At 41.6% G+C, this 26,694-nt stretch overlaps 1 protein-coding gene across 1 annotated transcript in view; it reads left to right on the top strand.

The window, feature by feature from the left end:
- The window catches only part of nars1 (asparaginyl-tRNA synthetase 1), a 47,574-nt gene extending 22,165 nt beyond the window's left edge, over positions 1–25,409 (top strand). The window contains exons 6-15 of the mRNA XM_073064140.1: positions 3,588–3,666; positions 4,599–4,669; positions 6,262–6,348; positions 8,261–8,482; positions 12,903–13,102; positions 16,121–16,256; positions 16,436–16,549; positions 19,707–19,838; positions 23,005–23,136; positions 25,012–25,409. Of these exons, the coding sequence (XP_072920241.1) occupies positions 3,588–3,666; positions 4,599–4,669; positions 6,262–6,348; positions 8,261–8,482; positions 12,903–13,102; positions 16,121–16,256; positions 16,436–16,549; positions 19,707–19,838; positions 23,005–23,136; positions 25,012–25,143 (1,305 nt within the window). The 3' untranslated portion in view covers positions 25,144–25,409. The remainder of the gene's footprint in view (positions 1–3,587; positions 3,667–4,598; positions 4,670–6,261; positions 6,349–8,260; positions 8,483–12,902; positions 13,103–16,120; positions 16,257–16,435; positions 16,550–19,706; positions 19,839–23,004; positions 23,137–25,011) is intronic.
- The last annotated feature ends 1,285 nt before the right edge of the window (positions 25,410–26,694 follow it).

The following is a 26,694-nucleotide window of genomic DNA, read 5'->3' as shown; positions in this document are numbered from 1 at the left end:
TGACTAAACTTTAGTTCCCTTCTTATCGGTGGCTGCTGGTGTGTGACAGGCCATGGTGTAAACGGACAATCTCTTCTCATGTGACCTGGCTGATTACATCCCCAGCACAATCTCTCTACCTCTCTTTCCCCCTGTTTCCTCACTTGTCCCCTCTGCCTATAGCTCCTCTGTCCCCCTCCTTGGGACTTCCAGTCCTGTCTGGGCTGTTTGAATTTAGTCTGTTCCTGATGGGGCATTTGTGGGAATGCTCCTCCAAAGACGTTGATTATTGGCATGGGGTTTTCCAGCCCTTGTCTTACAGTATGATCGGTTCCTCCATATAGCGGTGCTTCAGCCAGTTCGATGGCTGTACTCGGACCGGTGGTTGCCGGCAGCATCTTTTTGCTTTTCTCTTTTTCCTTCTTTTTGAGTTCTTCGAGCTGCATTTGTATTAACTTTCTTTGCACCTCTTCCTGCTGCTCAGCCAACCTTCGTTTGTCTTTCCGGTACTTCTCAACCGCATGGACTACATGGTCTCTAAATTCTTGTGGGGTCATTGACGTCAGCCCAACCACTTCCTCCAGTTTGGATTTTACTTGCGGAGGCATTGCATCCAAAATGCTATGTTGGAACAGTGTGGTGATAAATAAGCTATCTTCCACCTCTTGCTCAGTCTCCAGTCTCCACCTTTTCAACTGGTTTTCTACGTAGGCTGCTGGGTTTTCAGTGTCTCCCAGTGGATCCCCCTTTAAGGCTTTGGGGTCCACTTTGGGTGGATAAAGGTTCCTGAGGGCCTGCCATACCCACTGCTTCACTCTGTCAAACCCGTCTCCATCAGTTCTCGGGTCGTTCGAGTTTACTATGCCAGCCATTTCCTTTAGTTCGTTAAATTTGGAGGTTCCCATCAACCTTATCAATAGTGCCTTCAAATCTCCCATAGCCAATAATCGTCCTGCCGTTTCTTCTTCAAAGGCTCTAATCCATTTCCCTGCTCCTTCATGTAGATTGGGCAGAGTGTTTTTCAGCCCTTCTAGGTCCTGGGATCCCCAAGGGATATACTGTACTTGTCCTGATCCTTTAACTAACAACGGCATCATTCTTCCTCTTTCTTCCCACCTGCCCTGGCTCTCCTCCTCGCCTGACTCCCCATCTGTCTCAGGGTATGTCTTTACTGCCTCCCACACAAATTTCTCCGGGGTCCTCTTCTTCCCTCGGTCTCCCTGTGGAGTCCTTCCTTTCTGTCCTGATTCAATACTTGGTTGGCCCCTGGAGTATTTTTCGCATCTCCTCTGCCAATCCCCTCTCAGTAACTTATCTAGCTCTCTCTACTTCTGCAAGTCGCTCCCCTACCGCCTCCTGCTCTTCTAGGCTTCTGCCTCCTACCTCTTCCCCACAAATTCTCGCATCCTCTCTCTCTCCACTTAACTCTTGCTCCTCCAATGAGTCACCTTCTGTTTCTTCCTGTCCGTGTCTGTACACCTGTGGCAGGGACTCCTCATGATCCTTACTCGTGCTTGATTCCCTTCTCTCTTGTGTTTCTCCAAGACTCTCATCTCCTATCTTTTTTCCCCACTTCCTCTTGAATGCCTCATCTCTTCCTGCCCTGATGAGCCACTTTCTTTTCTAGTCTGTTTATTTCTATGGTATAACTGATACTCCTCATACTCCTTTTCCTCTCTCAAGTATTTCATCCATTCAATCTCTTCTTTCATTTCTCTCTTTGCCTGTTCCACCTTTATCCTTTCTGCCTGTATCTCCTTCCATATCGCTGCTTTTTCCTTCTCGTTTGTCTTTTTTCCTCCTCATTATCCCAAACTTGTACTTCTCCCTGCATGTTTACTGTTTCCGTCAACAGGGGGCACTGCTTTGGGGTCCCTTCCTCATTATAGGGAGGGGGCTTTACTGTTTCTTTTGCATCCGCGTACGGAGCTGAAGCCAGCTTCTCACTGTACTTTCCTCTCTCTCTAACAGGCTGTTTCTCCAGCACCTTAGTGTCTTCCTCACTTGTAATCAATATTCTACCTGTCCCCCTCAGCCTTTCTCCCTCCGTTCTGAAGAGTTTTAGCACTTCCATTTCTCGTTCTCTTTTTTGCCCTCTTTTCTTAGATTTATCTTTTGGTTTGTAATTTTTAATTAGTGCCTCCATTTCTTCGCACAAGCTTACATCAAACGTTCCTTCTCTTGGCCATTTTGTGACCTGTTTTTTGGTTCTCTTTTCCCATTTTTCTGAAGTTTTTGTGATCTCATATTTATTTACCGGATTTTTTTGCTCAGAATCTCTACTGCTGTTCCTTTACCTGTCATGTTGTTCTCTCTTTCTAAGGTATTTCAGAGATTCACAGTTCGTTTACTGGATAATATTATTTACTCTAATTCTATGCCTAGTCTATCGTCTATCTACCAGCGCTTTAAACTATATATTGGACTGTCCTTGTTTCCTATTCTGTTCTGCCCGTACAGACCTCTATTCAGAGCGGTATCCGCAGAACTTTCTCTTTGCATCTTGTCTATTCAGACCCTTATTTCTTAAGACGGTTATCCACGAGGATTTTCTCTATTTTCCTTTCCCTGCCCGTTCAGACCTTCATTTCATACGAAGCAGTATCCACAGGGATTTTCTCTATTTTCCCTTTCCCTGCCCGTTCAGACCTTCGTTTCATACGAAGCGGTATCCACAGGGACTTACCAACACCACGTGGAATTTTTCTTCACTTAACTTCTTATTAGCTTATTTGTACTTACCCTCACTGCAGTGTTCTTGATCAATCCTCTGAGCCTCCTGTTAACCCCCAAATCTGCCAGATTCTTTGGACCGGAGAGACCCTTAGGCAGTAGTTCCACACTTCTGAGACTCCAAGACCTCCCAAAACCAACAGAATTCTTAGTCCAAATTGTCGCAAAAAGCGCTTACCTTTTGTTAGCCTTGTGGGGGTTCCCAGAGGACTGGGAAGCGTCCCCAATCTGCCATTCCCTTTCCGCGGGTCTCTTTCCGGTCTTGCCATGGTCGCCAATTTTGTCGTGGTTTCTCGTGCCCCACAAACGACCAGGAGACGCAGAAGATTCTTCAAGAAGTATTAAACTTTAATTTGCAAATCAAAGCTGAGACAGTCATTGAGCTAGTCGCTGATTGCCCACCGATCCTTGTACATTGCATTTTTTATAGCAATCTCCTGGTTTAGTTGTATTAGCATATCCAATCGGTCTACAGTTGCGTATCACAAGTACATCCGCCACTATTGTTTCTACCCATTGACTTAATCATGTTCTAATCTACATCTCTTAGCTACCTCTCATTAACACACCATTATCTTCTACATTCTTAAGATTTAATTATCCTACTAAATTGGATACATGCATAGCAAATAGCAAGCTCAAAGCTGACTACATAGTTTTGGTTACACAGCAAACAATGCAACTTTTATACTCCAATAATACCTGGCCCACTTCATGGTTGAAAAAAGGTCCACCTTGCCTGCATGAGCACAATTCATGAGGCTCAAGACCAACCAAGATAATGTCTCGTTTATTTGCCGTGCTTATTAAGTTTGCATTTCTCAGGTCAATAATGAGTGCATTTTCTTCACTGACTTGGATTTTTTTTCACACAGATAAAAATCAGAGCCACAGAATCATATAGAGGAAAGCGAGTGAAACTCTTTGGTTGGGTCCACAGGTTACGTAGACAAGGTGGGTTTTCTGTCTTTTGAAACATCTTATAAATGAATCACAGGGAAGAAACCTTGAGAACCAAATGCAGTTTGTACTGCCCTGACAAACAGGAATTTCAGGTCAAGGAATATCTGATTTAATTAGCTGCTCAAATGTGCTTCCAATTCTTTTCCACTTTGGTTTTAAACTGCAGACTTGTTGCAATTTACAAAGGAACATATATTATCAGCGTACATACACATCACCACATACAACCCTGAGATTCTTTGTCCTGCATATCTATAGAATAGTAACTAAACAAGATCAATGAAAGAGCAAGTAGAGCATAGAATATAACAGGTTGCAAATGCAAATATAAATAAACAGCAATAAATAACAAGAGCATGAAATAACAAGATAATGAGTCCTTAAAGTGAGATCATTGGTTGTGGGAACATGAATAGATTTTAATGAGTCACCACACCCCAATTTTTCTAAACTTCAGCAGGTAGTGACCCAGAACCATCAAACATTTATCCTTTCATTCTCGGGATCATCCTCTTAGCTTTCTCTGGATTCTCTTCACTGTTAACAGCATTTCCGTTACAAAATAAGGAGGAACTGCATGTCAGCATTTATTAAAGTAATTTTATCATTTAAAAATACTTATACTTATATCATTTAAAAATACTCCCCAATGCCATTCGGCTTTACAATTCAACCGCCAGGAGTAAGATATGTTAAAGTGCCGGGGTTAGGACTCAATGTATTTAAGTAAACTACTTAAGAACTTTTTAAAAGCTATTATTAATGCTTTTTGAGAGAGTGATTTAGATGCATATCATATTTTTACTGAGTTAAGTATTGGATGTAATTAGTTTTGCTGCAATAAGTGTATGGGACATTGGAAAAAATGTTGAATTTCCTCATGGGGATGAATAAAGTATCTATCTATCTATCTATCTTTACAGGGAAGAACTTGATGTTTGTTGTTCTGCGTGATGGCACAGGATTTCTGCAATGTGTCTTCAATGATGAACTGGTAATCATTTTTTTTAGAAACATTCTAAAGCATTTCATTAAATGTTCAATCATTAATCTTTAATTCAAGATATTCATTGTGCTCATTTTGCTCAATTCGTATTAGAATAATTTTCAAATTTACAATGAATCGGTGGTGGGGAAAATGCTAGAGTCGGTTATCAAAGATGTGATAACAGCACATTTGGAAAGAGGTGAAATCATCGGACAAAGTCAGCATGGATTTGTGAAAGGAAAATCATGTCTGACAAATCTTATAGAATTTTTTGAAGATGTAACTAGTAGAGTGGATAGGGGAGAGCCAGTGGATGTGGTATATTTAGATTTTCAAAAGGCTTTTGACAAGGTCCCACACAGGAGATTAGTGTGCAAACTTAAAGCACACGGTATTGGGAGTATCGTATTGACGTGGATAGAGAATTGGTTGGCAGACAGGAAGCAAAAAGTGGGAGTAAACGGGACCTTTTCAGAATGGCAAGCAGGTCTAGTGGGGTACCGCAAGGCTCAGTGCTGGGACCCCAGTTGTTTACAATATATATTAATGATTTAGACGAGGGAATTAAATGCAGCATCTCCAAGTTTGCGGATGACACGAAGCTGGGCGGCGGTGTTAGCTGTGAGGAGGATGCTAAGAGGATGCAGGGTGACTTGGATAGGTTAGGTGAGTGAGCAAATTCATGGCAGATGCAATTTAATGTGGATAAATGTGAGGTTATCCACTTTGGTTGCAAGAACAGGAAAACAGATTATTATCTGAACGGTGGCCGATTAGGAAAAGGGGAGGTGCAACGAGACCTGGGTGTCATTGTACACCAGTCATTGGAGGTGGGCATGCAGGTACAGCAGGCGGTGAAAAAGGCAAATGGCATGTTGGCATTCATAGCAAAAGGATTTGAGTACAGGAGCAGGGAGGTTCTACTGCAGTTGTACAAGGCCTTGGTGAGACCGCACCTAGAATATTGTGTGCAGTTTTGGTCCCCTAATCTGAGGAAAGACATTCTTGCCATAGAGGGAGTACAAAGAAGGTTCACCAGATTGATTCCTGGGATGGCAGGACTTTCATATGAAGAAAGACTGGATCAACTAGGCTTATACACACTGGAATTTAGAAGATTGAGGGGGGATCTTATTGAAACATATAAAATTCTAAAGGGATTGGACAGGCTAGATGCAGGAAGTTTGTTTCCGATGTTGGGGAAGTCCAGAACGAGGGGTCACAGTTTAAGGATAAAGGGGAAGCCTTTTAGGACTGAGATGAGGAAAATCTTCTTCACACAGAAAGTGGTGAATCTGTGGAATTCTCTGCCACAGGAAACAGTTGAGGCCGGTTCATTGGCTATATTTAAGAGGAAGTTAGATATGGCCCTTGTGGCTAAAGGGATCGGGGGGTATGGAGAGAAAGCAGGTACAGGGTTTTGAGCTGGATGATCAGCCATGATCATACTGAATGGCGCTGCAGGCTCGAAGGGCCGAATGGCCTACTCCTGCACCTATTTTCTATGTTTCTATGAATATTTGAAAATTCAGTGTGAGGAAATAAACACTACTTTCAATCCATTGTGTGTAATCTTACTGTGTTTTGTTTTCCTTCAGTGTCAGTGCTATAATGGGCTGCTGCTATCAACTGAGAGCTCCATTGCAGTTTATGGAACCTTGCAAATTGTGCCAGAAGGCAAAGTGGTAAATTCAATGGTTTTTTTCTTTGTTTTAAGCTTCAAGAGACAATATAAAACTGAAGGAAAGACCAAACAGAAGTGTAACATTGTTAATCCATATGTCCATGAAGAGCAGGAAATGCAAAGGGTTTAGGAAAACCCACAAGAAGAGACAGAAAAATCAGAATCAGTTTTATTACCTCTGAACATGTTATGACATTTTTGTTTTTGTTAACTGAGAGGCTTAAATGAACAGTTTAAAATTTGACATCCTTTTAATAGCTCTTTAATCAGAAACAGATCTTATTTCAAGTGAACGTAACAAAATGGCAAATCATTGATTAGTGTTGTTGACATTGGATGAAACAATTCTATTTATGCATCACCTATAATATGATAAACCAACCCAAACTGTCCACTAGTTAGTCATTTAGACAGAGTTGAAAACTGGGCTATATTAAGGGGTATTAGGGCTGATTGGCAAACCTTTGATTGGTAAGGTTGATCTTCAGGAGTGCTTTAAGGTGAAAAAGAGAAGGGAATTTCAAGAGAAAAAGAAGGTTAGGAAGGAGTTTTAAAAACAAAGTTGAGTTCGTTAAGAGTTTGAGACAGTTTTGGATTAATAAGTGAGTCATAGAACAATACAGGACAATTCAGCCCAATCAGTCCCAGTTTGCTGTATTTGGTCCATATCCCTCTCAGCCCACCCATACAGGTGATTCATAAATGATACTGTTGTGCTGGCATCAACTTTATCTATGCCTTTCATTACTTTAAACACAGAAGAATGTAGTTTTACTTGAAGTTGGAGGAAAGCAGATAGTAGTCTGCTGGAGGTATACTTACTCATATTTTATCTGATACACAAGAGTTTGTGGGATTCAAATCAGTCCTATTAAGAGGCACTCTCTCCTGACTTTATAGCACTGCTGGAGTGTCTTCCTTCCTTCCTTCCTTCCTTGTTTTACGGCAGTTGGCACCCAGCTTAATGGTGCATTACTGCTACCTTCTGCTGCGGAATGTGGATCAGACGATAGACCTACATTCTAAATCCCTTCACCCATTCACACACACATATCCTAATCTACACTTCATCCTTCCTTCTTTGGCCATCCTAGTACCCTATTCCTGCTTATCCATCATATCCTATATAAAAAAAAACCCCTGTATCCCTTAAGAAAGCTGGAGTGTCATTGTATACATATGATTGATACTGAACTCTCACTTTTATTTTCTCTTCCCTTTTCCCAACAATAGATAATTGGTTTTAGTTTGAAAGCTGTTATACTAGCAGGAAGGTTTTAGAGAAAGTTACTTCTGGCCTCTCAATCTCCCTTGTTATGATCTTGCACTTTGCTACTTATTTGCATTGCACTTTTTTTGATAGCTTTACATGTTCTTCTACATTTTAATTTTTTTAACTTTATTCTAGCTCAGTGCAATCTGTAATGATTTGATCTGTATAAACAGTATGCAAGACCATAAGCCATAGGAGCAGAATTAGGCCATTCAGCCCATTGACCCCATTCTCCTGCCTTCTCCTTGTAATCTTTGATGGTCTTATTATTCAAGAACCCATCAACCTTGGCCTTTATATATACCCAGTGACTTGGGCTCCATAGGCATAGATTAACCACCCTCTGGCTAAAGAAATTCATCCTCATCTCTGCTCTAAATGGATATAATTTTACTCTGAGGCTATACCCTCTGTTATAGGAAGCATTCTCTCCATGTCCACTCTATCCAGGCCTCTCAATATTTGAAAGATTTAGATGAGATTCTACCCCCCCCTGCCCCCGCAATTCTTCTAATCTCCAGCAAGTACAGGCCCTGAGCAAGAAAAGCTCTTGGTGGGTGTGACAATAATAAACCAAAATCAATCAGTCGTCATCACTCTTATTGCACCTGATGCCTGCCTCTTTGCTGTTTTTTTCCAGGCTCCAGGAGGGCATGAGCTGATTTGTGATTACTGGGAGCTGATAGGTTTAGCCCCGGCTGGAGGTGTAGACAACCTGCTTAATGAAGAATCTGATGTGGACGTCCAGCTCAACAACCGTCACATGATGCTGCGTGGCGAGAACATGTCCAAGATATTCAAAGTGCGCTCTGCTCTGGTGCAGTGCTTCAGGGACCACTTCTTCCACAATGGCTACTTTGAGGTTTGTTTCCTCTTTCTGCAGTGCTGTAGTGACTGTAAGGATGTAATAACTGTTAATTCATCAGGACAGAATCAGGTTTAATATCACTGACCGATGTTACAAAATAAATACATAGTGCAAAAGACGAATAATGAGGTAGTGTTCAGGGGTTCATAGACTGTTCAGAAATCTGATGGCAGAGAGGAAGAACTTGCTCTTAAAATGTTGAGTCTGGGTCTTCAGGCTCCTGCTTCTCCTCCCCGATGGTAGTAACACTAAGAAGGGATGATCGGGATGATGCTGGTCCTTAAGGATGGATGCTGCCTCCTTGACGCAGTACCTTTTAAAGATGTCCTCAAAGGTGGGAAGGCTAGTGCCCATGATGGAACTTGCTGAATCCCCGACCTTGTGTAGCCTCTTCCTGCCCTGTGCATTGGAGCTACCAGGCTGTCATATAATCAGTCAGAATGCTGTCCATCTGTAAATATATTCAAGAGTCTTTGGTGACGTACCAAATCTCCTTAAACTCCTAATGAAACTGGGCTGCTGGTGCGCCCTCTCCATGACTGCATCAATGTGTTGGGCACAGGTTAGATCATCTGAGATGTTGATGCCTAAGAACTTGAAGGTGCCCACCTTTTCCACTGCTGACCTCAATGAAGACTGGTGTGTGTTCTCCCTACTTCCTGGAGTCTGCCATCAATTCCTTTGTCTTGCTGATATTGAGTGCAAGGTGGTTGCGGCAATAGTAGAAGGTGTCAAGTCAGTCCACTCATTATAGTTTGAAGTTGTTGAGAGCCTCCTTGACTTTTTACCGTGAGGAAATCAATGTGATTATTGAAAGCTGGACATCATACTTTATGAGGCTTGTTCAAAAAATAGTGGTTGTTTAGAATGTCTATTTGCTACGGTAATGTAATTGGAAAAGCGAAAATTTTAATGCAGTCATTGAAATTCATTGTGCGTAATGCGTAAAACTAAGAAATCTCTGATATACTTGGAGAAAGTAGATTTATTTTGAAAGGTGCTTACTGACTACCTTTTGGATATTTTGGCCACTTTTCATCATGCAGTTGAAGGAGATGCTGTTCTTACTTCAGCCATAAACTCAGGTGAAGCTGCAAACCTCGTGTGTAAGAAATGCCATGTAGCTCTGATAACATCGTTGACATGTTGTGAAATTTGTTGCTTTGCAGCTGCTGTATTTTGCAATACAGAATAATAAAAAGCTATAAATTACAATGCGAAATATATTTTGAAAAAATTAAATGAAATAAGTAGTGCAAAAAGAGTGTAAAATAAAGTATTAACAGGTAGTCTAGATGGGTTCATTGTCCATTCAGAAATCTGGTGGCGAAGGGGTAGAAGTTTTTCCTGGAAGTTTGAATGTGTGTCTTCAGGCTCTTGTACATCCTCCGTGATGGTAGCAATGAGAAGAGAGCATATGCTGGGTGATGGGGGTCCTTAATGATGGAGGCCGCTTTTCTGAGGCATTCCGTTTGAAGATGTCCTCTATGCTGGGGAGGCTAGTGTCCATGTTGGAGCTTGCTGAATTTGCTACTTCCTGCAGATTTTTCCAATCCCGTGCAGTTATCCTTCCGTACCAGACAGAAATGCAACCAGTTAGAATGCTTTAATATTACACCTGTAGAAATTTGTAAGAGCTTTTGGTGTCATACCAAATCCGCTCAAACATCTGATGAAATGTAACAGCTGTCATGCTTTCTTTGTAACTGCATCAATGTGTTGCGCCCAGGATGGATCCTCAGAGATATTGATGCCAGCAACTTGAAACTGCTCACTCTTTCCACTGCTAATCCCTCACTAAAGACTGGTGTGTGCTCCTTCAACTTCCCCTCCTGAAGTCCACTATCAATTCCGTGGTCTTACTGACACTGAGTGCAAGGTTGTTGCTGAGAAGTCGGTCAACCAGCTGATCTATCTCAGTCCTGTACATCACCTCGTCACCATCTGAAATTGCGCAAAAAATTGTTGTGTCATCAGCAAATGTATAGATACGGATCTGAGCTGTGTCTATCATGTGTATAGAGAGAGTAGAGCAGTGAGCTGGGCACACATCCTTGAAGTGCAGCAGTGTCTTGCTCCTGCCGACACATTCATGGACTTGGGGACTCGGGCTGTTTTTTTTTGTGTGTGATTCTATGTTTGCTGCTATCATATGTGTTATGATGCCATGTGTGACTGTTGGTACTGTGTTTTGCACCTTGGCCCCAGAAGAAGGCTGTTTTGTTTGGCTGTGTTCATGTATGGTTGAATGGCGATCGACCTTGAACTTGATTGTCAGCGAGGAGTTGTTGTTTCAAATCCACCCAGGCTGTGATCTCTTTATGAAAAGGTCAAGGATCCAGTTTCAGAGGGAGGTACAGAGGCCCACTTTTGGAGCTTTTTGATTAGCACTGAGGGTATGATTGTGTTGAATGCTGAGTTGTAATCAACAAACAGCAGTCTGGTGTAGCTATGAAGGGTGATTGATAAGTTCATGGCCTGAGGTAGAAGGAGTCAATTTTAGAAAACCTAGCACATTTATTTTTCAACATAGTCCCCTCCTACATTTACACACTTAGTCCAGTGGTCGTGGAGCATGCAGATCTTGGACCTCCAGAAAATGTCCACAGCAGGGGTGATTGATAAGTTCATGGTCTAAGGTAAAAAGAGATGAGTTATACAGCTCTCGTTCCATGCACATGCAGTTCAACTCTTTGAGTGATTATGCGGAAAGTTTGAAGTTAATAACTCAGTTAATAATGAATCGGGTGATTGATAAGGTCGTGGCCTAAGGTAGAAGGAGATGAGTTATTAACTTCAAACTTACTGCATAATCACTCAGAGTTGAACTGCATGTGCATGTAACGAGAGCTGTATAACTCATCTCCTTTTACCTTAGGCCATAAACTTATCAATCACCCACCTGTAGACACTTTCTGGAGGTCCAAGATCCGTATGCTCCACAACCGCTGGACTACATGTGTAAATGTAGGAGGGGACTGTCACGTACCCTATGACCGGGTTACCAAACCAGCAGAAATGAAACACACGGAGTCTGGTATTACCGTAAACTAATAGTGTTTATTAGTAAACTAAGTTATACAGTACTATAAAATGCAAATATATGAAACAGGTTAGCAATGATATATACAGAAGAGTGGAAATAGGAATCAAAACCAGGCTCTTTCAGAGCTAGGGGTAAATGGATACAGTCTTACGATATGATGCAGAGTTCAGTTCAGTTCAAGTCGAGGGAGTAGTTGAGAATCGTTGGAGAGAGAGAGGTGATGCCGTTGCCATCGATCTTCCCGTTGTCTTCCTGCTGTGTTATGGTTACCAACTATGACTATACCACATTCGACCATTCTTCAGTGGTGGACCTGTCATCCAGGCGAGGGTGGACGCACAAACAGTTCCCCACCAGTCGCACCTTCTCACCCTGTGAGCCACTGAAAGATTTCCCGGAATCGATCCTCCAAACTCCCACCTTCGTGTGGGTGCACAAAGCTCGTTCAGTGTCCCGTGGTGTGTCTGCCTGTGTCTTAGCAGACCTGCTTTTTATCTCCACATGCTGGACACCGGCTGTCTATCAAACCGGCTCCTCCCTGCTGTCTCTGCAGGAATCTTAACGAGCAGGCAAAAAGTGTCCTTGGAGCAAAGGTAAATAATCAGCTGAAGAACCATAACATTAAATCATGTCTCTCTCTCTCACATCTGCTCTGGGCGCCCCCCCCCTCCGCTCTCTCAATAGCAGCAGAAGTCAATAGAGTCAGCTGTAGACCCCATCTCACTCAGTTTGCCCATCACAGGACTATGTTGCAAAATAAATGTGCTAGCTTTTCTAAAACTGACTCCTATCTTAGGCCACAAACTTATCAATCACCCCTCGTATTACTTTTGTCCAAGTGACCAAAGCCCAGAGGAGTGCTAGTGAGATTGCATCTGTGGTAGGCCTATTGTGATGATAGGCAAATTGCAGCGGGTTCAGGTCCTCGCATAGGTAATTCTCCTCTCGGTTAGGCGATTAACTGTGGGGCAAAGATTTGCATCTCATCATCCGTCCCTGCACCTGTCTTTAAAACCTTTGCCATGCTCGCCAGCTGATGGGAACTGAGGGATAGACATCTGGAATACTGTGTTCATCTAAAATAATACAGAGATCTTGAGTGACCTTTTGCTTTTGAACACTTTCTGGATTTGTGATCAAAGCCTGTAACTTGAATCTGGAAGTGAGCACATGCAGTGATTTCACACAAAATGCTGTGGAGCTCAGCAGGACCTGCTGGGTTCACCAGCATGTTGTGTGTTGCTCTGGATTTCCAGCGGGTGCAGAATCTCTTGTGTTTATGAAATGCAGTGAACTGTTATGTAGGGGTCGGGAGGGTGAGGTTGACTTCGTTCCCTCCCCTGAATACTAATAATATTTTTCTTTCAGCTTACTCCACCCACACTGGTCCAAACACAGGTCGAGGGAGGCTCCACTCTATTCAAACTGAACTATTTTGGTGAAGAGGCCTTCTTGACGCAGTCTTCACAACTGTACCTGGAAACCTGCATCCCTTCCCTTGGGGACGTCTTCTGCATCGCTCAGTCCTATCGCGCTGAGCAGTCACGAACTCGCAGGCACCTGGCAGAGTTAGTGTTTCCTTTTCTTATACATTCTGATATAATCGGGAACAAACTGAGGTTGGGATATAAACCTAATTGAGAATTGGATGATAAAATCATTAAGATTTGGAATTTCTAATTGTTTGTTTGTGCCTCATCTTCAACTGACAAAAAAGTACGTAGATTTTTGCTGTCCATACTGGTCAGTTTTGTTTTAACTTGAAGCTTATTTTGCTACATAGAATTTCCTGAAAATGACACTGAATTTGTGATTAGACCATTCTTTTTTTTTTAAAAAACATAGACCATAAGGCATAGGAGCAGAATTAGGCCATTCTGTCCATCAAGTCTGCTCTGCCATTTCATCATTGCTGATGCCCTGACCTATCAGAAAAATATCAACTTCCACTTTAAATATACCCACTGCTGTCTGTGGCAGAGCATTCCACAGATTCACCACTCTCTGGCTTAAAAAAAATTCCTCCTTACCTCCGCTCTAAAAAGTCACCCTTCAAATTTGAGGCCGGATACCCTCGCCTTAGGAAACATCCTAAAATGCTGGAGGAACTCTGCAGGCCAGGTAGCATCTATGGAAAAAAGTATAGTGGACATTTTGGTCGGAAACCTCAACTGTGCTTTCTTCCATAGGTGCTACCTGACGTGCTGAGCTCCTCCAGCATTTTGTGTGTGTTGCTTGGATTTCCAGCATCTGAAGATTTTCTCTTGTTATAGAAAACATCTTCTGAACATCCAGCCTATCTAATCCTTTGAATGAGATCCTCCCTATATTCTAAATTCTAGTGACTAGGCCCAAAGCAGCCAAACACTCCTCATATTTTAACCCCTTCATTCCTTGAATCATCCTTGTGAACCTCCTCTGGACTCTGTCCAATGACAATATATCCTCTCTGAGATATGGGGCCCAAAACTGCTGACGATACTCCAAGTGCAGCCTGACTTGTGTCTTACAAACCCTCAGCATTATCTCCTTGCTTTTTATATTCTATTCCCCCAAAATAAATGCCAATACTGCATTTGCCTTCTTCACCACAGACTCAACCTGTAGGTTAACCTTCTAGGAGTCTTGCAAGAGGATTTCTAAGTCCCTCTGCACCTATTTGAACCTTCTCCCCATTTAGATAATAATCCGCACTATTCTTCCTTTTACCAAAATGCATTATCATACATTTTGCAGCACTGTATTCCATCTGCCACTTTTTTGCCCTTTCTTTCAACTTATCCAAGTCCTGCTGCAATCACATTGCTTCCTCACCTTTGATGATCTTACTAATCAAGAACCTATCATCCTCCGCGTTAAATATACATATTGACTTGGCCTCTGCAGCTGTTTGTGGCAAAGGATTCCACAGATTCACCACCCTCTGGCTAAAGAAGTTCTTGCTCATTTCTGTATGTGGACTGGACTAGTACAGCACAGAAACTGAACTGATAGCCCTTATGTCTGTTATGATCTTGATAACATACCTGTATATATGTTGTCTGTATCCCTGAATTCCTTGCTCAAGTACTTTTTTAAGGTTGTTACCGTGTGTGCTTCCATCACTTCCCCTAGCAGTGCATTTCAGTCACCTACAACTCCCTGTTTTTTTTAAAAAAACACCTCATAAATCTCCTTTAAACTTTTTCCTCTTTTACCTTAAAGTTGTGACATCTAGTATTTCACATTTCCATCCTGGGTAAAATACTGTGCTGCTCTGAACCTCTGGCAATGTACACTACTCTCTAAATGTGGCCTAACCAAAGTTTTATATAGCTGCAACATGACATCGGACTTTTTTTATTCAGTCCCCTTGGATGAAAGCAAGTATGCTGTCTGCCTTCTTTATCATCCTGTGTCATACTGTCACTTTAGTGAGTTAGAGTTCCACCTCAATATCTCTCTATACATCAGTACTCTGGGAGGTCCTGCCATTTACTGTATACTTTCCTCTTGTATTTGATCTTTCAATGTGCAAAACCTCATTGTTGTCTGAATTGTCCACCCAGCTCCTGCCATTTTTCCACCCATGTTTCTGGCTGGTCTGTATCCTGATGTATTCTTTGACAATCTTCCTCAATATTCACAACTCGACCAGTTTTTATGTTGTTTATAGTACCATAGTATTTAAAATGAATTGAAAATTCATTAATCTAAGGAAGTGCTCCATCAAATAGAGTGCTAGATCACTACAGCACAGAAGTAGGTCCTTCAGCCCATCTAGTCTATGCTAAAATATTATTTTGCCTCGTCCCATTGACCTGCACCTGGACCATAGCCCTCCATGCCCCCCCCATCCATGTACTTATCCAAACTTCACTTAAGTGTTGAAGTTGAACCTGCATCCGCCACTTCCACTGGCAGCTTATTCCACACTCTCACCACCCTCTGACTGAAGAAATTCCCTCTCATGTTCCTCTTAAACATTTCACCCTTAACCCATGATCTCTAGCTCTCATCTCACCCAGCCTCAGTGGAAAAAGTCTGCTTGCATTTCCCCTATCTATATTGCTCATAATTTTGTAGACTTCTGTCAAATCTCTCATTGTCCTACGCTCCAGGGAGAATCATGGATTGTGTCTTACAGGACTTGTTGTAGACCATTTTAAAAAACTTTGCCCAAATAAACTTTGAACCCTGCAGTCTAATATTTTGAAACAAAAATGTCATCTAACAAAATAGTTATATTCCAACAGGCTTGTCTCTATATATGGTTTCCTTCAGAACAGAATGAAAGATTTTTAATGTAGTCCAGACTATATATTAAGCACAATTAATTGAAGGTATAGCACTACCATTGGAGATCTGGTCTTTCATGGAGATGTGTATAGCTGAACCTGAGATGATGCCCTTGAACTTGTGTTATAACTGGTTAAACGTGGCACCAAGAATCCTGCATTGAACAGAAATCACAGTATTAAATGTTCTATTTTGCACAAATACTGTCTGCCTTGCTGAGTATTTCTAGTATTCTCTCTTGATTTACAAATATTTCCAATGTTGGGAAAACTTTTTGATAGTGGTACTTTTTCTTTTAAAATGTTCAGATACACTCATATTGAGGCAGAGTGTCCGTTCATTACTTTTGATGAGCTTCTTGACCGTTTGGAATTCCTTGTTTGTGATGTGGTTGACCGCATCCTCAAGTCACCTTATGGGGAGATTATGCTCGAACTACATCCAGTAAGTGAACCAGATATGTTATGTTTTGTGTTCAGAGAGTTTTTATATTAACAGTTCCAAAGTAACCTTTCCAAAATTAGTGCATACTGACTCTTTTTCAGATTTGTCTGAACCATTTTTTGATAAGTTACCTAAATCACATAATTTTCATTTTAAAAATTGTGACATTTTAAAATCAGGATTTCAAGCCTCCTAAGCGCCCTTTCAAAAGAATGAACTACACCGAGGCCATCACGTGGCTGAAAGAACACAACATTAAGAAAGAAGATGGAACTTACTATGAATTTGGAGAGGTATGTTTTTAATCTAATCAAAATGTAGAGAAGGGGGAAGTGCTTCTAAAGGTGAAATTAATTAAATACTAACTGCAAGAAGCACTGCTGAGCATGTGAGATTCTTATTCAATAATTTCTGAAATTGCTCTTAAAATTATATTTTCCTTATTCATGTTTCTTCAGAACACAGTGTAAAAGATTTGTGCGATAACCCTGAACCATTCAACAAAGTTACAAAATACTTTAGATTGTAAACTCAATACATTGCTTTACACTCTTGGAATAAGTAAACATTTCATTTGCTAATTTGGTGTTTAGCATAGTCACATGGCTTTGAGAAGCAGGCCATGCCTCACAAGCTTGATTGAATTCTTCGAGGATGTGACAAAGCATAGTGATGGTAGAGTAGTGGATATGATCTATATAGACTTTAGTAAGGTGTTTGAGATTCCCTGTGGGTGGCTCATTAAGAAAGTCAAGAGGCATGGGATACAGAATTGGCTTGTTCGTAGAAAGCAGAGAGTGATTGTAGGTGGAATGCAACCTTCCTGGAGGTCGTTGACCAGTGGTATCCCTCAGGGATCAGTTCTGGGACACCTGCTCTTTGTTGCTTTTATAAATTATTTGGAGTAGGATGTGGAAAGGTGGGTTCTAAGTTGACAGATGACAAGATGGCTGGTGGAATTGTGGATAGTCTGGAGGGTTGTCATAGCTAGCAACAGGGACATTGACAGAGTGCAGATTGGCTGAGAAGTTTCAGGTGAAGTTCACTGCAGGTCAAAATGTGAAGGTCGAATTTGAAGGCAGAATCTTGTGTTAATAGCTGGATTCTTAGTGTGGAGGAACAGAGGGATCTTGAGATCCGCATGCATAGTTCCCACAGATTTTCCATGCAAGTTGATAGGGTTGTTAAGATCTGTTGGCCTTCATTAGTCGGGTTATTGTGTTCAAGAGTTACAAGGTAATGTTTCAGCTCTCTAAAGCTCTGGTTTGACCACATTTGGAATACTGTGTTCAGTTGTGGTCGCCACATTATAGGAAGGATGTGGAAGCTTTAGTGAAGATAGTTTGAGCGAGTTAGAGCATCCTTCTTTGGAGCAAAGAAGGTTAAGTGGTGACTTGATAGAAGTGTTCGAGATGATAAGAGGCGTACATCGAGCGGTACCTTTTTCCCAGGGAAGAAATGGCTAATACAAGGGGGCATAATTTTAAGGTGATTGGAGGAGAGTACAAGGGGGATGTTGGAGGTATGTTTTTTACACAGTGTGTTGAGTGCATGGAGTGCACTACCAAGGGTGGTAGTAGAGGAAGATAATTTATGGGCATTTAAGAAACTTTAGATAGGCCACAGGGCCAGTCTGTCCCGATCAAAATCACACAAAATAGCAATAGAGTAACCAGAAACACATAACATGAACCAGGGAACCTAATCCACAAACTGCATTGATTAAACCTTGCTCATCCTCTGGCAGAATAGAGAGGTGGAGAGGCAGAGACTGGCCAAAACACAGGCACCTTCCTTCAGTAGTGGTGAGAGAGAGAGAGAACAGACAGCGCTGAACCCATGCTCACTTTCCATTCTTGTCCTCGATTTCCATCTTGATGGTTTAACTGGAGTCGATCATGGGCTTGCACTCAGAATCCAGGTTTCTAGGCCTTCAAACTGCACATTCAGTTCAAAACTTTCACAAACTCCTTCAGAGACAGCAAATGCCAGATGACTCAATGGGCCATAAATACGCCATCAACATGTAAGTCGCAGGTTCCAATGGTAGCTGAAACATGTTTGAAAAAAGAAATAGTTTTGTGAACTGTCTGAAGGGCATCACCATCATCTTGAAACAAAACTGTTAGAGAACCAGCAATAAAAAATCCTTCTACATCTGGATGTGATGGTATAAGACAATTTGCCACCATACTATAGTGGCAGAAATGAGGATCTTGAACTACACCTGGGGCACAACAGATAAGATGGTTATGGACAGACAGAGATGGAGATTTTCATTGCTTCCATAAACGGCAGCAGGCGTTTGGGCTGTAAGAGCGCGTCCAGATTAGGAAAACTATACCCTCTATTTGTGTGCATAACTCTGAGTTTAATATCTACTGTGAAATTGAATTTAACAAATCAGGTAAATTTGTGTATTGCCGCAAGAAACTGGCCATAAATTTAATTGTTAAAACTCAGCCAGTTCACTGAAATCCTTCAGAGATTGGGATCTGTCGCGTTCATTTTGACTTAATTTCAATTTGTATGATTGGCTATTTAAGCCTCAAAGGAAACTATCATAATAGTGCCCCTTCACCTGAAGAAAGAATTTTAAATAATGCATGTAAACTCTTTGATGAGGCCACATTTAACTTTTGTATAATTTGTTGATTGGTTGAGTGGTTCAAAGATAAACATACAAATGTAGTTTATTCTAAAACCCCAGTTAGGTCTTCTAACTTACATTTAATTAAGAGTCAAGGATCACCTTTATTTGCCATTTACATTTGCAGGTATTAGCAATTTGCTGTGGTGTTTTGGTCAGCAGACATGCAGCAGGAAAACAACATTCAAAATTTATAAAATAATTATATAAAAGTAAAGCTAAAGGTACTGACACGGAATAAAATGTGCATAAATACATAAATACCAGCATGTATTTGCAATGTAAACAGCATTATAAATGTGGTTTACAGTGTTTATTGTGCAGTGCCCTGACTAGATAGAGGGGTAAGGGGGCAACTAGAATAATTGGTCAGATTAACTGCCTGGGTGAAGAAACTTTTAAAATGATAAGAAATAATCGCCTTATAGCGCTTTCCAGTAGGGGGCTTTTGGAAAAGGTGGGTTGCTAGGTGGATTGTATCGGCAATCATTTTTCCAGCCAGCTTTGTTGTCCTGGACACGTGCAAGTCCTGGAGTGATGGTGAACTGCAGCCAATGATCTTTTCTGCTGTCCTGACAGTCACTGTAGTTTTTGTGTATTGTGAGAGGATGCTGCACCAAACCAGACAGTAATGGCTGATGTGAGGATGCTCTCTAAGAATTGCACCAGCATGTTTTGTGGAAGGTAGAATTTTAACTCCCATTGTCTGATGTTGTTTATCTCAGTTAATGTTGCTTTACTGGAAATATTTTATACAGAGGGTGAATTGAACGCTAATCTTTTTTTTCTTTTTGTCACAGGATATCCCTGAGGCTCCAGAGAGAGTGATGACTGATACGATCAATGAGCCAATACTCCTATGTCGTTTTCCTGCTGAAATCAAATCCTTCTACATGCAGCGCTGTGCAGAGGATCGCCGACTCACTGAATCTGTAAGAGCATTTAGAAGATTGCAAAATTATAAAGCAGCCATAGAGAACATCCAAAAATTACTATGTTCAAATGTCAAATTTATAGAGCCTTCAACATGATAAAATAATTCAAATGTATTTCATGGACTTGGGTTTTGAGGAGGGCTAATCCTGAAGCATTAATAGTAGGTATTACAGACTTTGGCGCATTTATCAATAATAGTTCAGTCAGAAATTGTGAGGTACAAAAGAACGTGTACACGAGACAGTGATTGAGGTCTCCGTCAGTCAGGGTTGGCATGGATCTTGCATCCTAGCTGTCTAGGTATGCATGCCAGGGCAGTACAATGTGAAGAGCAAGCTGTTGCCCATGTAGCAGGCTCCCCCTCTCCATGCATCTGATGAACCCAAAAGAACGGCAGAGACTGATGCAGTTTGGCACTAGCAGCGTCGCAGAAGTTGTCAGTGTTGAACTCAATGTAGAACTGACTTGGAGACTCCAGCTCCAGATTTTTCCCTCAGGATTTACTCCTGAAGCCTTCCCCATGAATGGGTGTAACTGCAAGACAGCGGAGGTTTCAGATCAGAGCTTTCCTTTCCAACCATGGCTGTCGAGTTCCATCTGCCCAAAGTGACTGTTTTTAAGGTGCCAGTAACCCACCTTTGCCCCCTTCTTATGTCAGTAGAAACGGTTTCACCAGGCTTAGCAGCTAAGCCACACATGAAGGCCAGGAGCTGGACTTGGTTGTCAAAGGCTATTTGAAGCGTGCACCGTTGGGAACATTTAATAGGTAGTGGGAGCTTATCCCCACTACCTTCGCCCTGGGTATAACAATCTTCAGGGACCAAGAGACAGAGTAAGAGATTATAGGGCAGTGTATTGGTAGACACACAATGTGCTGGAGAAACTCAGCTGGTCAGGCAGCATCTGTGAAAAGGAACAGAGTTGACATTTCAGACCGAGACCTCTACTGATACAGAGAAATGGTTCTCTACAAGACCATAAGATATAAGAGTAGAATTAGGCCATTTGGCCCATAAAGTCTGCTCTGCCATTTAATTATGGCTGATCCTTTTTTTCCTGCTCCTCCACCCCATTTCCCAACCATCTCCCCATAACCTTTGATGCCATGTCCAATCAAGAGCCTATCAATCTCTGCATTAAATAAATCCAATGACCTGGCCTCGGCTGCACGTGGCAACAAATTCCACAAATTCACCACCCTCTGGCTAAAGAAATTTCTCTGCATCTGTTTTGAATGGACACCCCTCTATCCTCAGGTGTGCCCTCTAGTCCTAGACTCTCCCACCACGGGAACGCATCCCTTCCACATCTACTCTGTCTAGTCCTTTCAACATTCAAAAGGTTTTAATGAGTTCTCCCCCCCCCCCCCCCCCCCCCATCCTCCTCAATTTCAGCGAGTACAGACCCAGAGCCATCAAACATTCCTCGTATGACAACCCTTTCATTCCTGGAATCATTCTTGTGAACCTTCACTGGACCCTCTCCATTGCCAGCACATCTCTTCTAAGATAAGGAGCCAAAACTGTACACAATATTCAAGGTGAGGCCTCACCAGTGCCTTATAAAGCCTCAGCATCACATTCCTGCTCTTAAAGTGGACCCTATCTACTTTGTCAGTTAGTTTCAATTTGATGTATAGGGGTCACCATTTACCTTGGTTCCCCTGGCATTAACATATTGGTAATTTGTAAATTGGCTAATTAGTTGTTATTCTTACTAAGCTCTGGGTTTTTCTATCCAAAATAACTTCTCATTTACACAAGAGATTGTTCAGATGCTGGAAATGAGCTCAACACACACACACGCTCTCGCTCTCTCAAAATGCTGGAGGAATTCAGCAGGCTAGGCAGCTTCTATGGGAGAGGATTAAGAGTTGTTGTTTATAATCAGCATTGTTTATTGGTCATGTGTGTTTTTGGATGCTCGTGTAAGTGAGACAGTTCTCTGTCTTTGCCGGGGGTGGGGGGGGGGGGGGGGTGGGGAGAAAATATTTGTGAAAATAAAAGCCAAAAATAAACAGATGGAAGAACCGAGCTAGTCAAACATCATAGAATTGTAGAAACATGGAACACTACAGTACCAGAAACAGGCCTTTCAGCCCATTTAATCTGTACCAAACTATTAATCTGCCTAGTCCCATCAATCTGCAGCTGGGCCATAGTCCTCCATAACTCTCCCATCCATGTACCTATCTGAATTTCTCTTCAACTTTGTAATCGTCCCTGCATCCGGTGGTTCCACTGGCAGCTCGTTCCACACTCTCACCACCCTCTGAGTGAAGAACCACCTCTTGTTCCCTTTAAACATTTCACTTTTCACCTCTAGTTCTAGTCTCACTCAACTTCAGTGGTAAAATCCTGCTTGCATTTACCTATCTATACCCCTCATAATTCTGTATACCGCTATCAAAACTCCCCTCATTCTCCTATGCTCCAGGGAATAAAGTCTAACCTATTCAACCTTTCCCTATAATCTCAGGTCCTCAAATCCTGGCAACATCCTTGTAAATTTTCTCTGCACTCTTTCAGTCTTATTGATAGCTTTCCTGCAGGTAGGTGTGCAGAACTGTACACAATACTCCTAGTTGGACCTCACCAATGTCTTGTACAACTTCAACATAACATCCCATCTCCCGTACTGAACACTTTGATTTCTAAATGTGCCAAAAGCTCTCTTTACAACCTATCTACTTAGAAATGGTGTCATAGGGAATTGTGTATGTATTCCCAGATCTCACCTTAGTGCCCTCCCACTCTCTGTACAAGTCATACTCTGGTTTGTCCTTCTAGAGTGCAGTGTCTCTCACTTGTCTGCATTAAATCCCATATGCCATTTTTCCAGCTGATTCAGATCCCGCTGCAAGCTTTGGTCTTCCTTGCTGTCCACTCTGCCCCCAGACTTAATGTCATCTGCAAATTTACTGATCCTGTTTACTACACGAACAATTGTCCTTTTAACCTCTACAGATGCTGGGCTCTGGTGATTGTTCTGAGTTCCAGATTTCAGCATTTCTGGTCTCTTGTACCTCTGTCTGAAATAACTGATTTTGTAATGAAAAATATGTAATGGGGTTACAATAAATTCTTGATATAAAATGCAAATACTGGAGATCTTGTCATATTAAAAAGTTATTAATAAGTATCTTTCCTTTGTATTGGTGAGGTTGATGTGCTGATGCCGAATGTTGGTGAGATTGTAGGAGGATCAATGCGTATCTGGGACAGCAAGGAGCTCTTGGATGGCTACCAACGTGAAGGCATTGACCCTACTCCGTACTATTGGTACACTGACCAAGTAAGTTGGACCACCTTGAAAAGACTAGAATATAAAAACAACCATGTGAATGCTGAGGTTTTATAAGGCATCGGTTATACCACACTTGAAGTTTTTTTTTGAGGAGTTTTGGGCCCCTTGTTTGGCCCAAAGATGTTTGCGAGAATGATTCCAGAAATGAAAGGCTTATCGTATGAGTGATGTTTGATGGCTCTGGGCTGTACTCACTGGAGTTTAGAAGAATGAGGGGAATCTCATTCAAACATTGAATATTGAAGTGCCTAGATAGTGAATGTGGTGAGAATGTTTCCTATAGTGGAGGAGTCTAGGACCACAAGGCACAGCCTCAGAATAGAAGGAGGTCCCTTTAGAGCAGAGGTGAGGGGGAATTTCTTTAGCCAGAGGGTGATGAATCTGTGGAATTGATTGCCAGGGATGGCTGAGGCCAAGTCATTGAGTATATTTAAAGTAGAGGTTGATAGGTTCTTGATTATCAGCCAGGGCATCAAAGATTACAGAGAGATGACAGGAGAATGAGTTTGAGAGGGATAATAAACCATTCATGATGGAATGGTGGAGCAGACTCGGTAGACCAAATGGACATACTCTGCTCTTATGTTTTATAATCTTATTTGACTAATTATCAAACATGATCCCTCTTTCAAACAGGATGACTTATAGGATAGCCATTTTAAAATTATTTTAATTTTGTTGCCCATTTTAAGCTATTTTGGGAGTCCCTGCAGTTAGTCCCGGTGTAACTACCCAGTACCTTGTATTGCTTGACAAAGAACCAGCATAAAACTTGAGAACTACCTGGCCAGAATGAATTAGCATTGCATTCTGAAGTGCATTTCTTAACCAGAAGTAATATTGAGAAAGGAATTGCTATTTTATTTTTGATTCACGTAAAACATATAGAACAGTAGAGCACAGAAACAAGCTCTTGAGCCAGTGGTGTCTTCACTGACCAGAATTTATATCAAATCTAATCCCAGCTGTCCGTATATGGCCTATATCCCTCCATTCTCTGCCTAGTCATGTGCTAAATGCCTCTTAAACATTGCTTTCATCTCTACTTCCATCTGTCTTACTGTAACCAAACATTGTTTTAAAGAAAAAAGGTACTGGCTCAGAAATGGTTTTTTAATCTTTCCCCCCTCAAGTTAAATCTACACCCTCTAGCATTTGACATTTCCACCCTGGGCAGAAATATAAGAATGCTGTACGCCTTCTTTCCAACTCCATCTATGTGCGTTGCCACTTCAGGGACTTATGGACTTGCACTCCAAGGTCTCTCTGTACTTCAGTGCTCCTAAAGGTCCTGCCACTTACTTCATAGTTTCCTCCTTACGTTTGACCTCCTGAAGTACAACACCTCCCACTTACCTGGAATAAACTCCGTCTGTCATTTCTCTGCTTACATTTCCAACTGGTATTGATTGTGCTGAATTCTTCAATAACCACCTTTGCTGTCTACATCTCCACCAAAATAAATATCACAAACAAGAGGTCAAGGTACTAAACCTTGCAGAACACAACCAGTCGCCATCATCCAATCAGAATAACACCCTTTTACCACTACCCTCTCTATAGCCAAGTCAATACTCAATCCAGTCTGTAGATCCCTTGTACCGTAATCTTCTAGATCAGCCAATCATGAGGGATTTATCAAAAGCTTCACTAAAATCTATGTATACTAATCTATGTATATGTCACTGCTCTACACTCATCAGTTATCTTCACCTCCTCAAGAAACCAAGTGTGGCCTGCCCAGCACAAAGCCATGCTGACAATCTCTGAGAGTGTTTTTCCAGACGCAAGTAGCTCCTTGCCAAAAGAATTTTTTTTTGCATTTCATTGTAAACTCATTTTTGGCATTTCTTTTCCTTCTAGCGTAAATATGGCACCTGTCCTCACGGTGGATATGGATTGGGGCTGGAAAGGTTCTTAACATGGCTTCTGAACAGACACCATATACGGGATGTATGTTTGTACCCACGTTTCGTTCAACGTTGCAAACCATAACATCTGCTGGCTTGAACACTGGAAAATAAATTTCATTTCCTTTATCTCTTGCATGAAATCAAGCATTTGGAAATCCTCAGATCTTAGAAATCTATTTTCTGTAATGATTTTGTCAGCTACATGCTTCATTCTGGCTGTCAGTACTTCAAAGATTCCTTAAACTATTGGGGATCTAGCATCACGGAGCCTCCTTGCTGCTATGTAATTGTAATTTTCAGATCGGATTTGTTTATATTTCATCCCAACAATAAATTACCTAAAGAATATTCTACTTTGGATTTTATTTTTGTGAATTATCCTGTTTGAATGCAGTCATTGCAATGTTTTACAGTTAATTACTGAAAGCTGATGCCGAGTAACATAACACTCAGTAGCCATTTTATTAGGTACCCCCTTATCAAATAAAGTGACTACTGAGTGTGCATTTGTGATTTTCTGCTGCTGTAGCCCATCCACATCAAGGATAGAGATGCTCTTCTGCGCACCACTGTTGTTATCAGTTATCTGTTAACAGAGTTACTATTAGCTTCCTGTCAGCTTGAACCAGTCTGGCCATTCTCCTCAGACCTTTCTCATTAGCAAGCCATTCTTTTTGCCCACAGAGCTGTTGCTCACTAGATTTTTTCATTTTGTTTTTCGCACCGTTCTCTGCAAACCCCAGAGACTACTGTGCGTGAAAATCCCAGGAGATCAGCAGTTTTTGAGATACTCAAACCGGCGTATCAGGCACCAACAATCATTCCACTGTCAAAGTCACCTGGATCTCATTTCTCATTCTGATGTTTGGTCTGAACAACAACTGAACCTTGGCTATGTCTACATGCTTTTATGCATTGAATCGCTGCCACATGATTAGTTATTTGCATTAACGAGTAGCTGTACAGGTGTACCTAATAAAGTGGCCACTGAATGTATAAAAGCTATAACATGGATTTGTCTATAACATCTTGAAATTTTCCATCTTCCCTCCATTCCATTAGTATAATTCAACCACAGGTTAAAGAAGCGGGGAGCCACAATAGTGCAGTGGTTATGGCGATGCTATTAAAACAGAGTGCGTCAGCGTTCAAACTTGGCATCTTTTGGAAGGAGTCTCCATGCATCTTCCCCATGTAATGCATTGTTTTGCCCTGGGTGCTCCAGCTGCATCTCAGTCCAACGACATACTAAGTTCATGCGTCACCTCTTGCAATTTGATATTCATGTGGGCATGCTCTAAATCTATAGAATAATAACCATAAATGAAGAAGATATTGAGGTCAAGGTCTTATTTATTCATTTGTTTGTTTATTGAGATAGGATGCAGAATAGGCCCTTCAAGCTACATTGCCTAGCGATCATCAATTTAATCCTAGCCTAATCATGGGACAATTTACAATGACCAATTAACCTACCTACCAGTACGTCTTTGGACTGTGGGAGGAAGGCACACACTGTCATGGGGAGGACGTACAGAGGGAATTAAACGCAGGTCACCTGTACTGTGAAGCATTGTGCTAACCACTTTGCTGCCTGTCGTGGAGTTTATTGATTAGCTTTGAGGGGATGATG

This window comes from Hemitrygon akajei, chromosome 13 (assembly GCF_048418815.1).
Source record: "Hemitrygon akajei chromosome 13, sHemAka1.3, whole genome shotgun sequence".
Lineage (NCBI taxonomy): Eukaryota > Metazoa > Chordata > Chondrichthyes > Myliobatiformes > Dasyatidae > Hemitrygon > Hemitrygon akajei.
The sequence above is the reverse complement of the archived record's forward strand: the minus strand, read 5'-3'. Positions and strand labels throughout refer to the sequence as shown.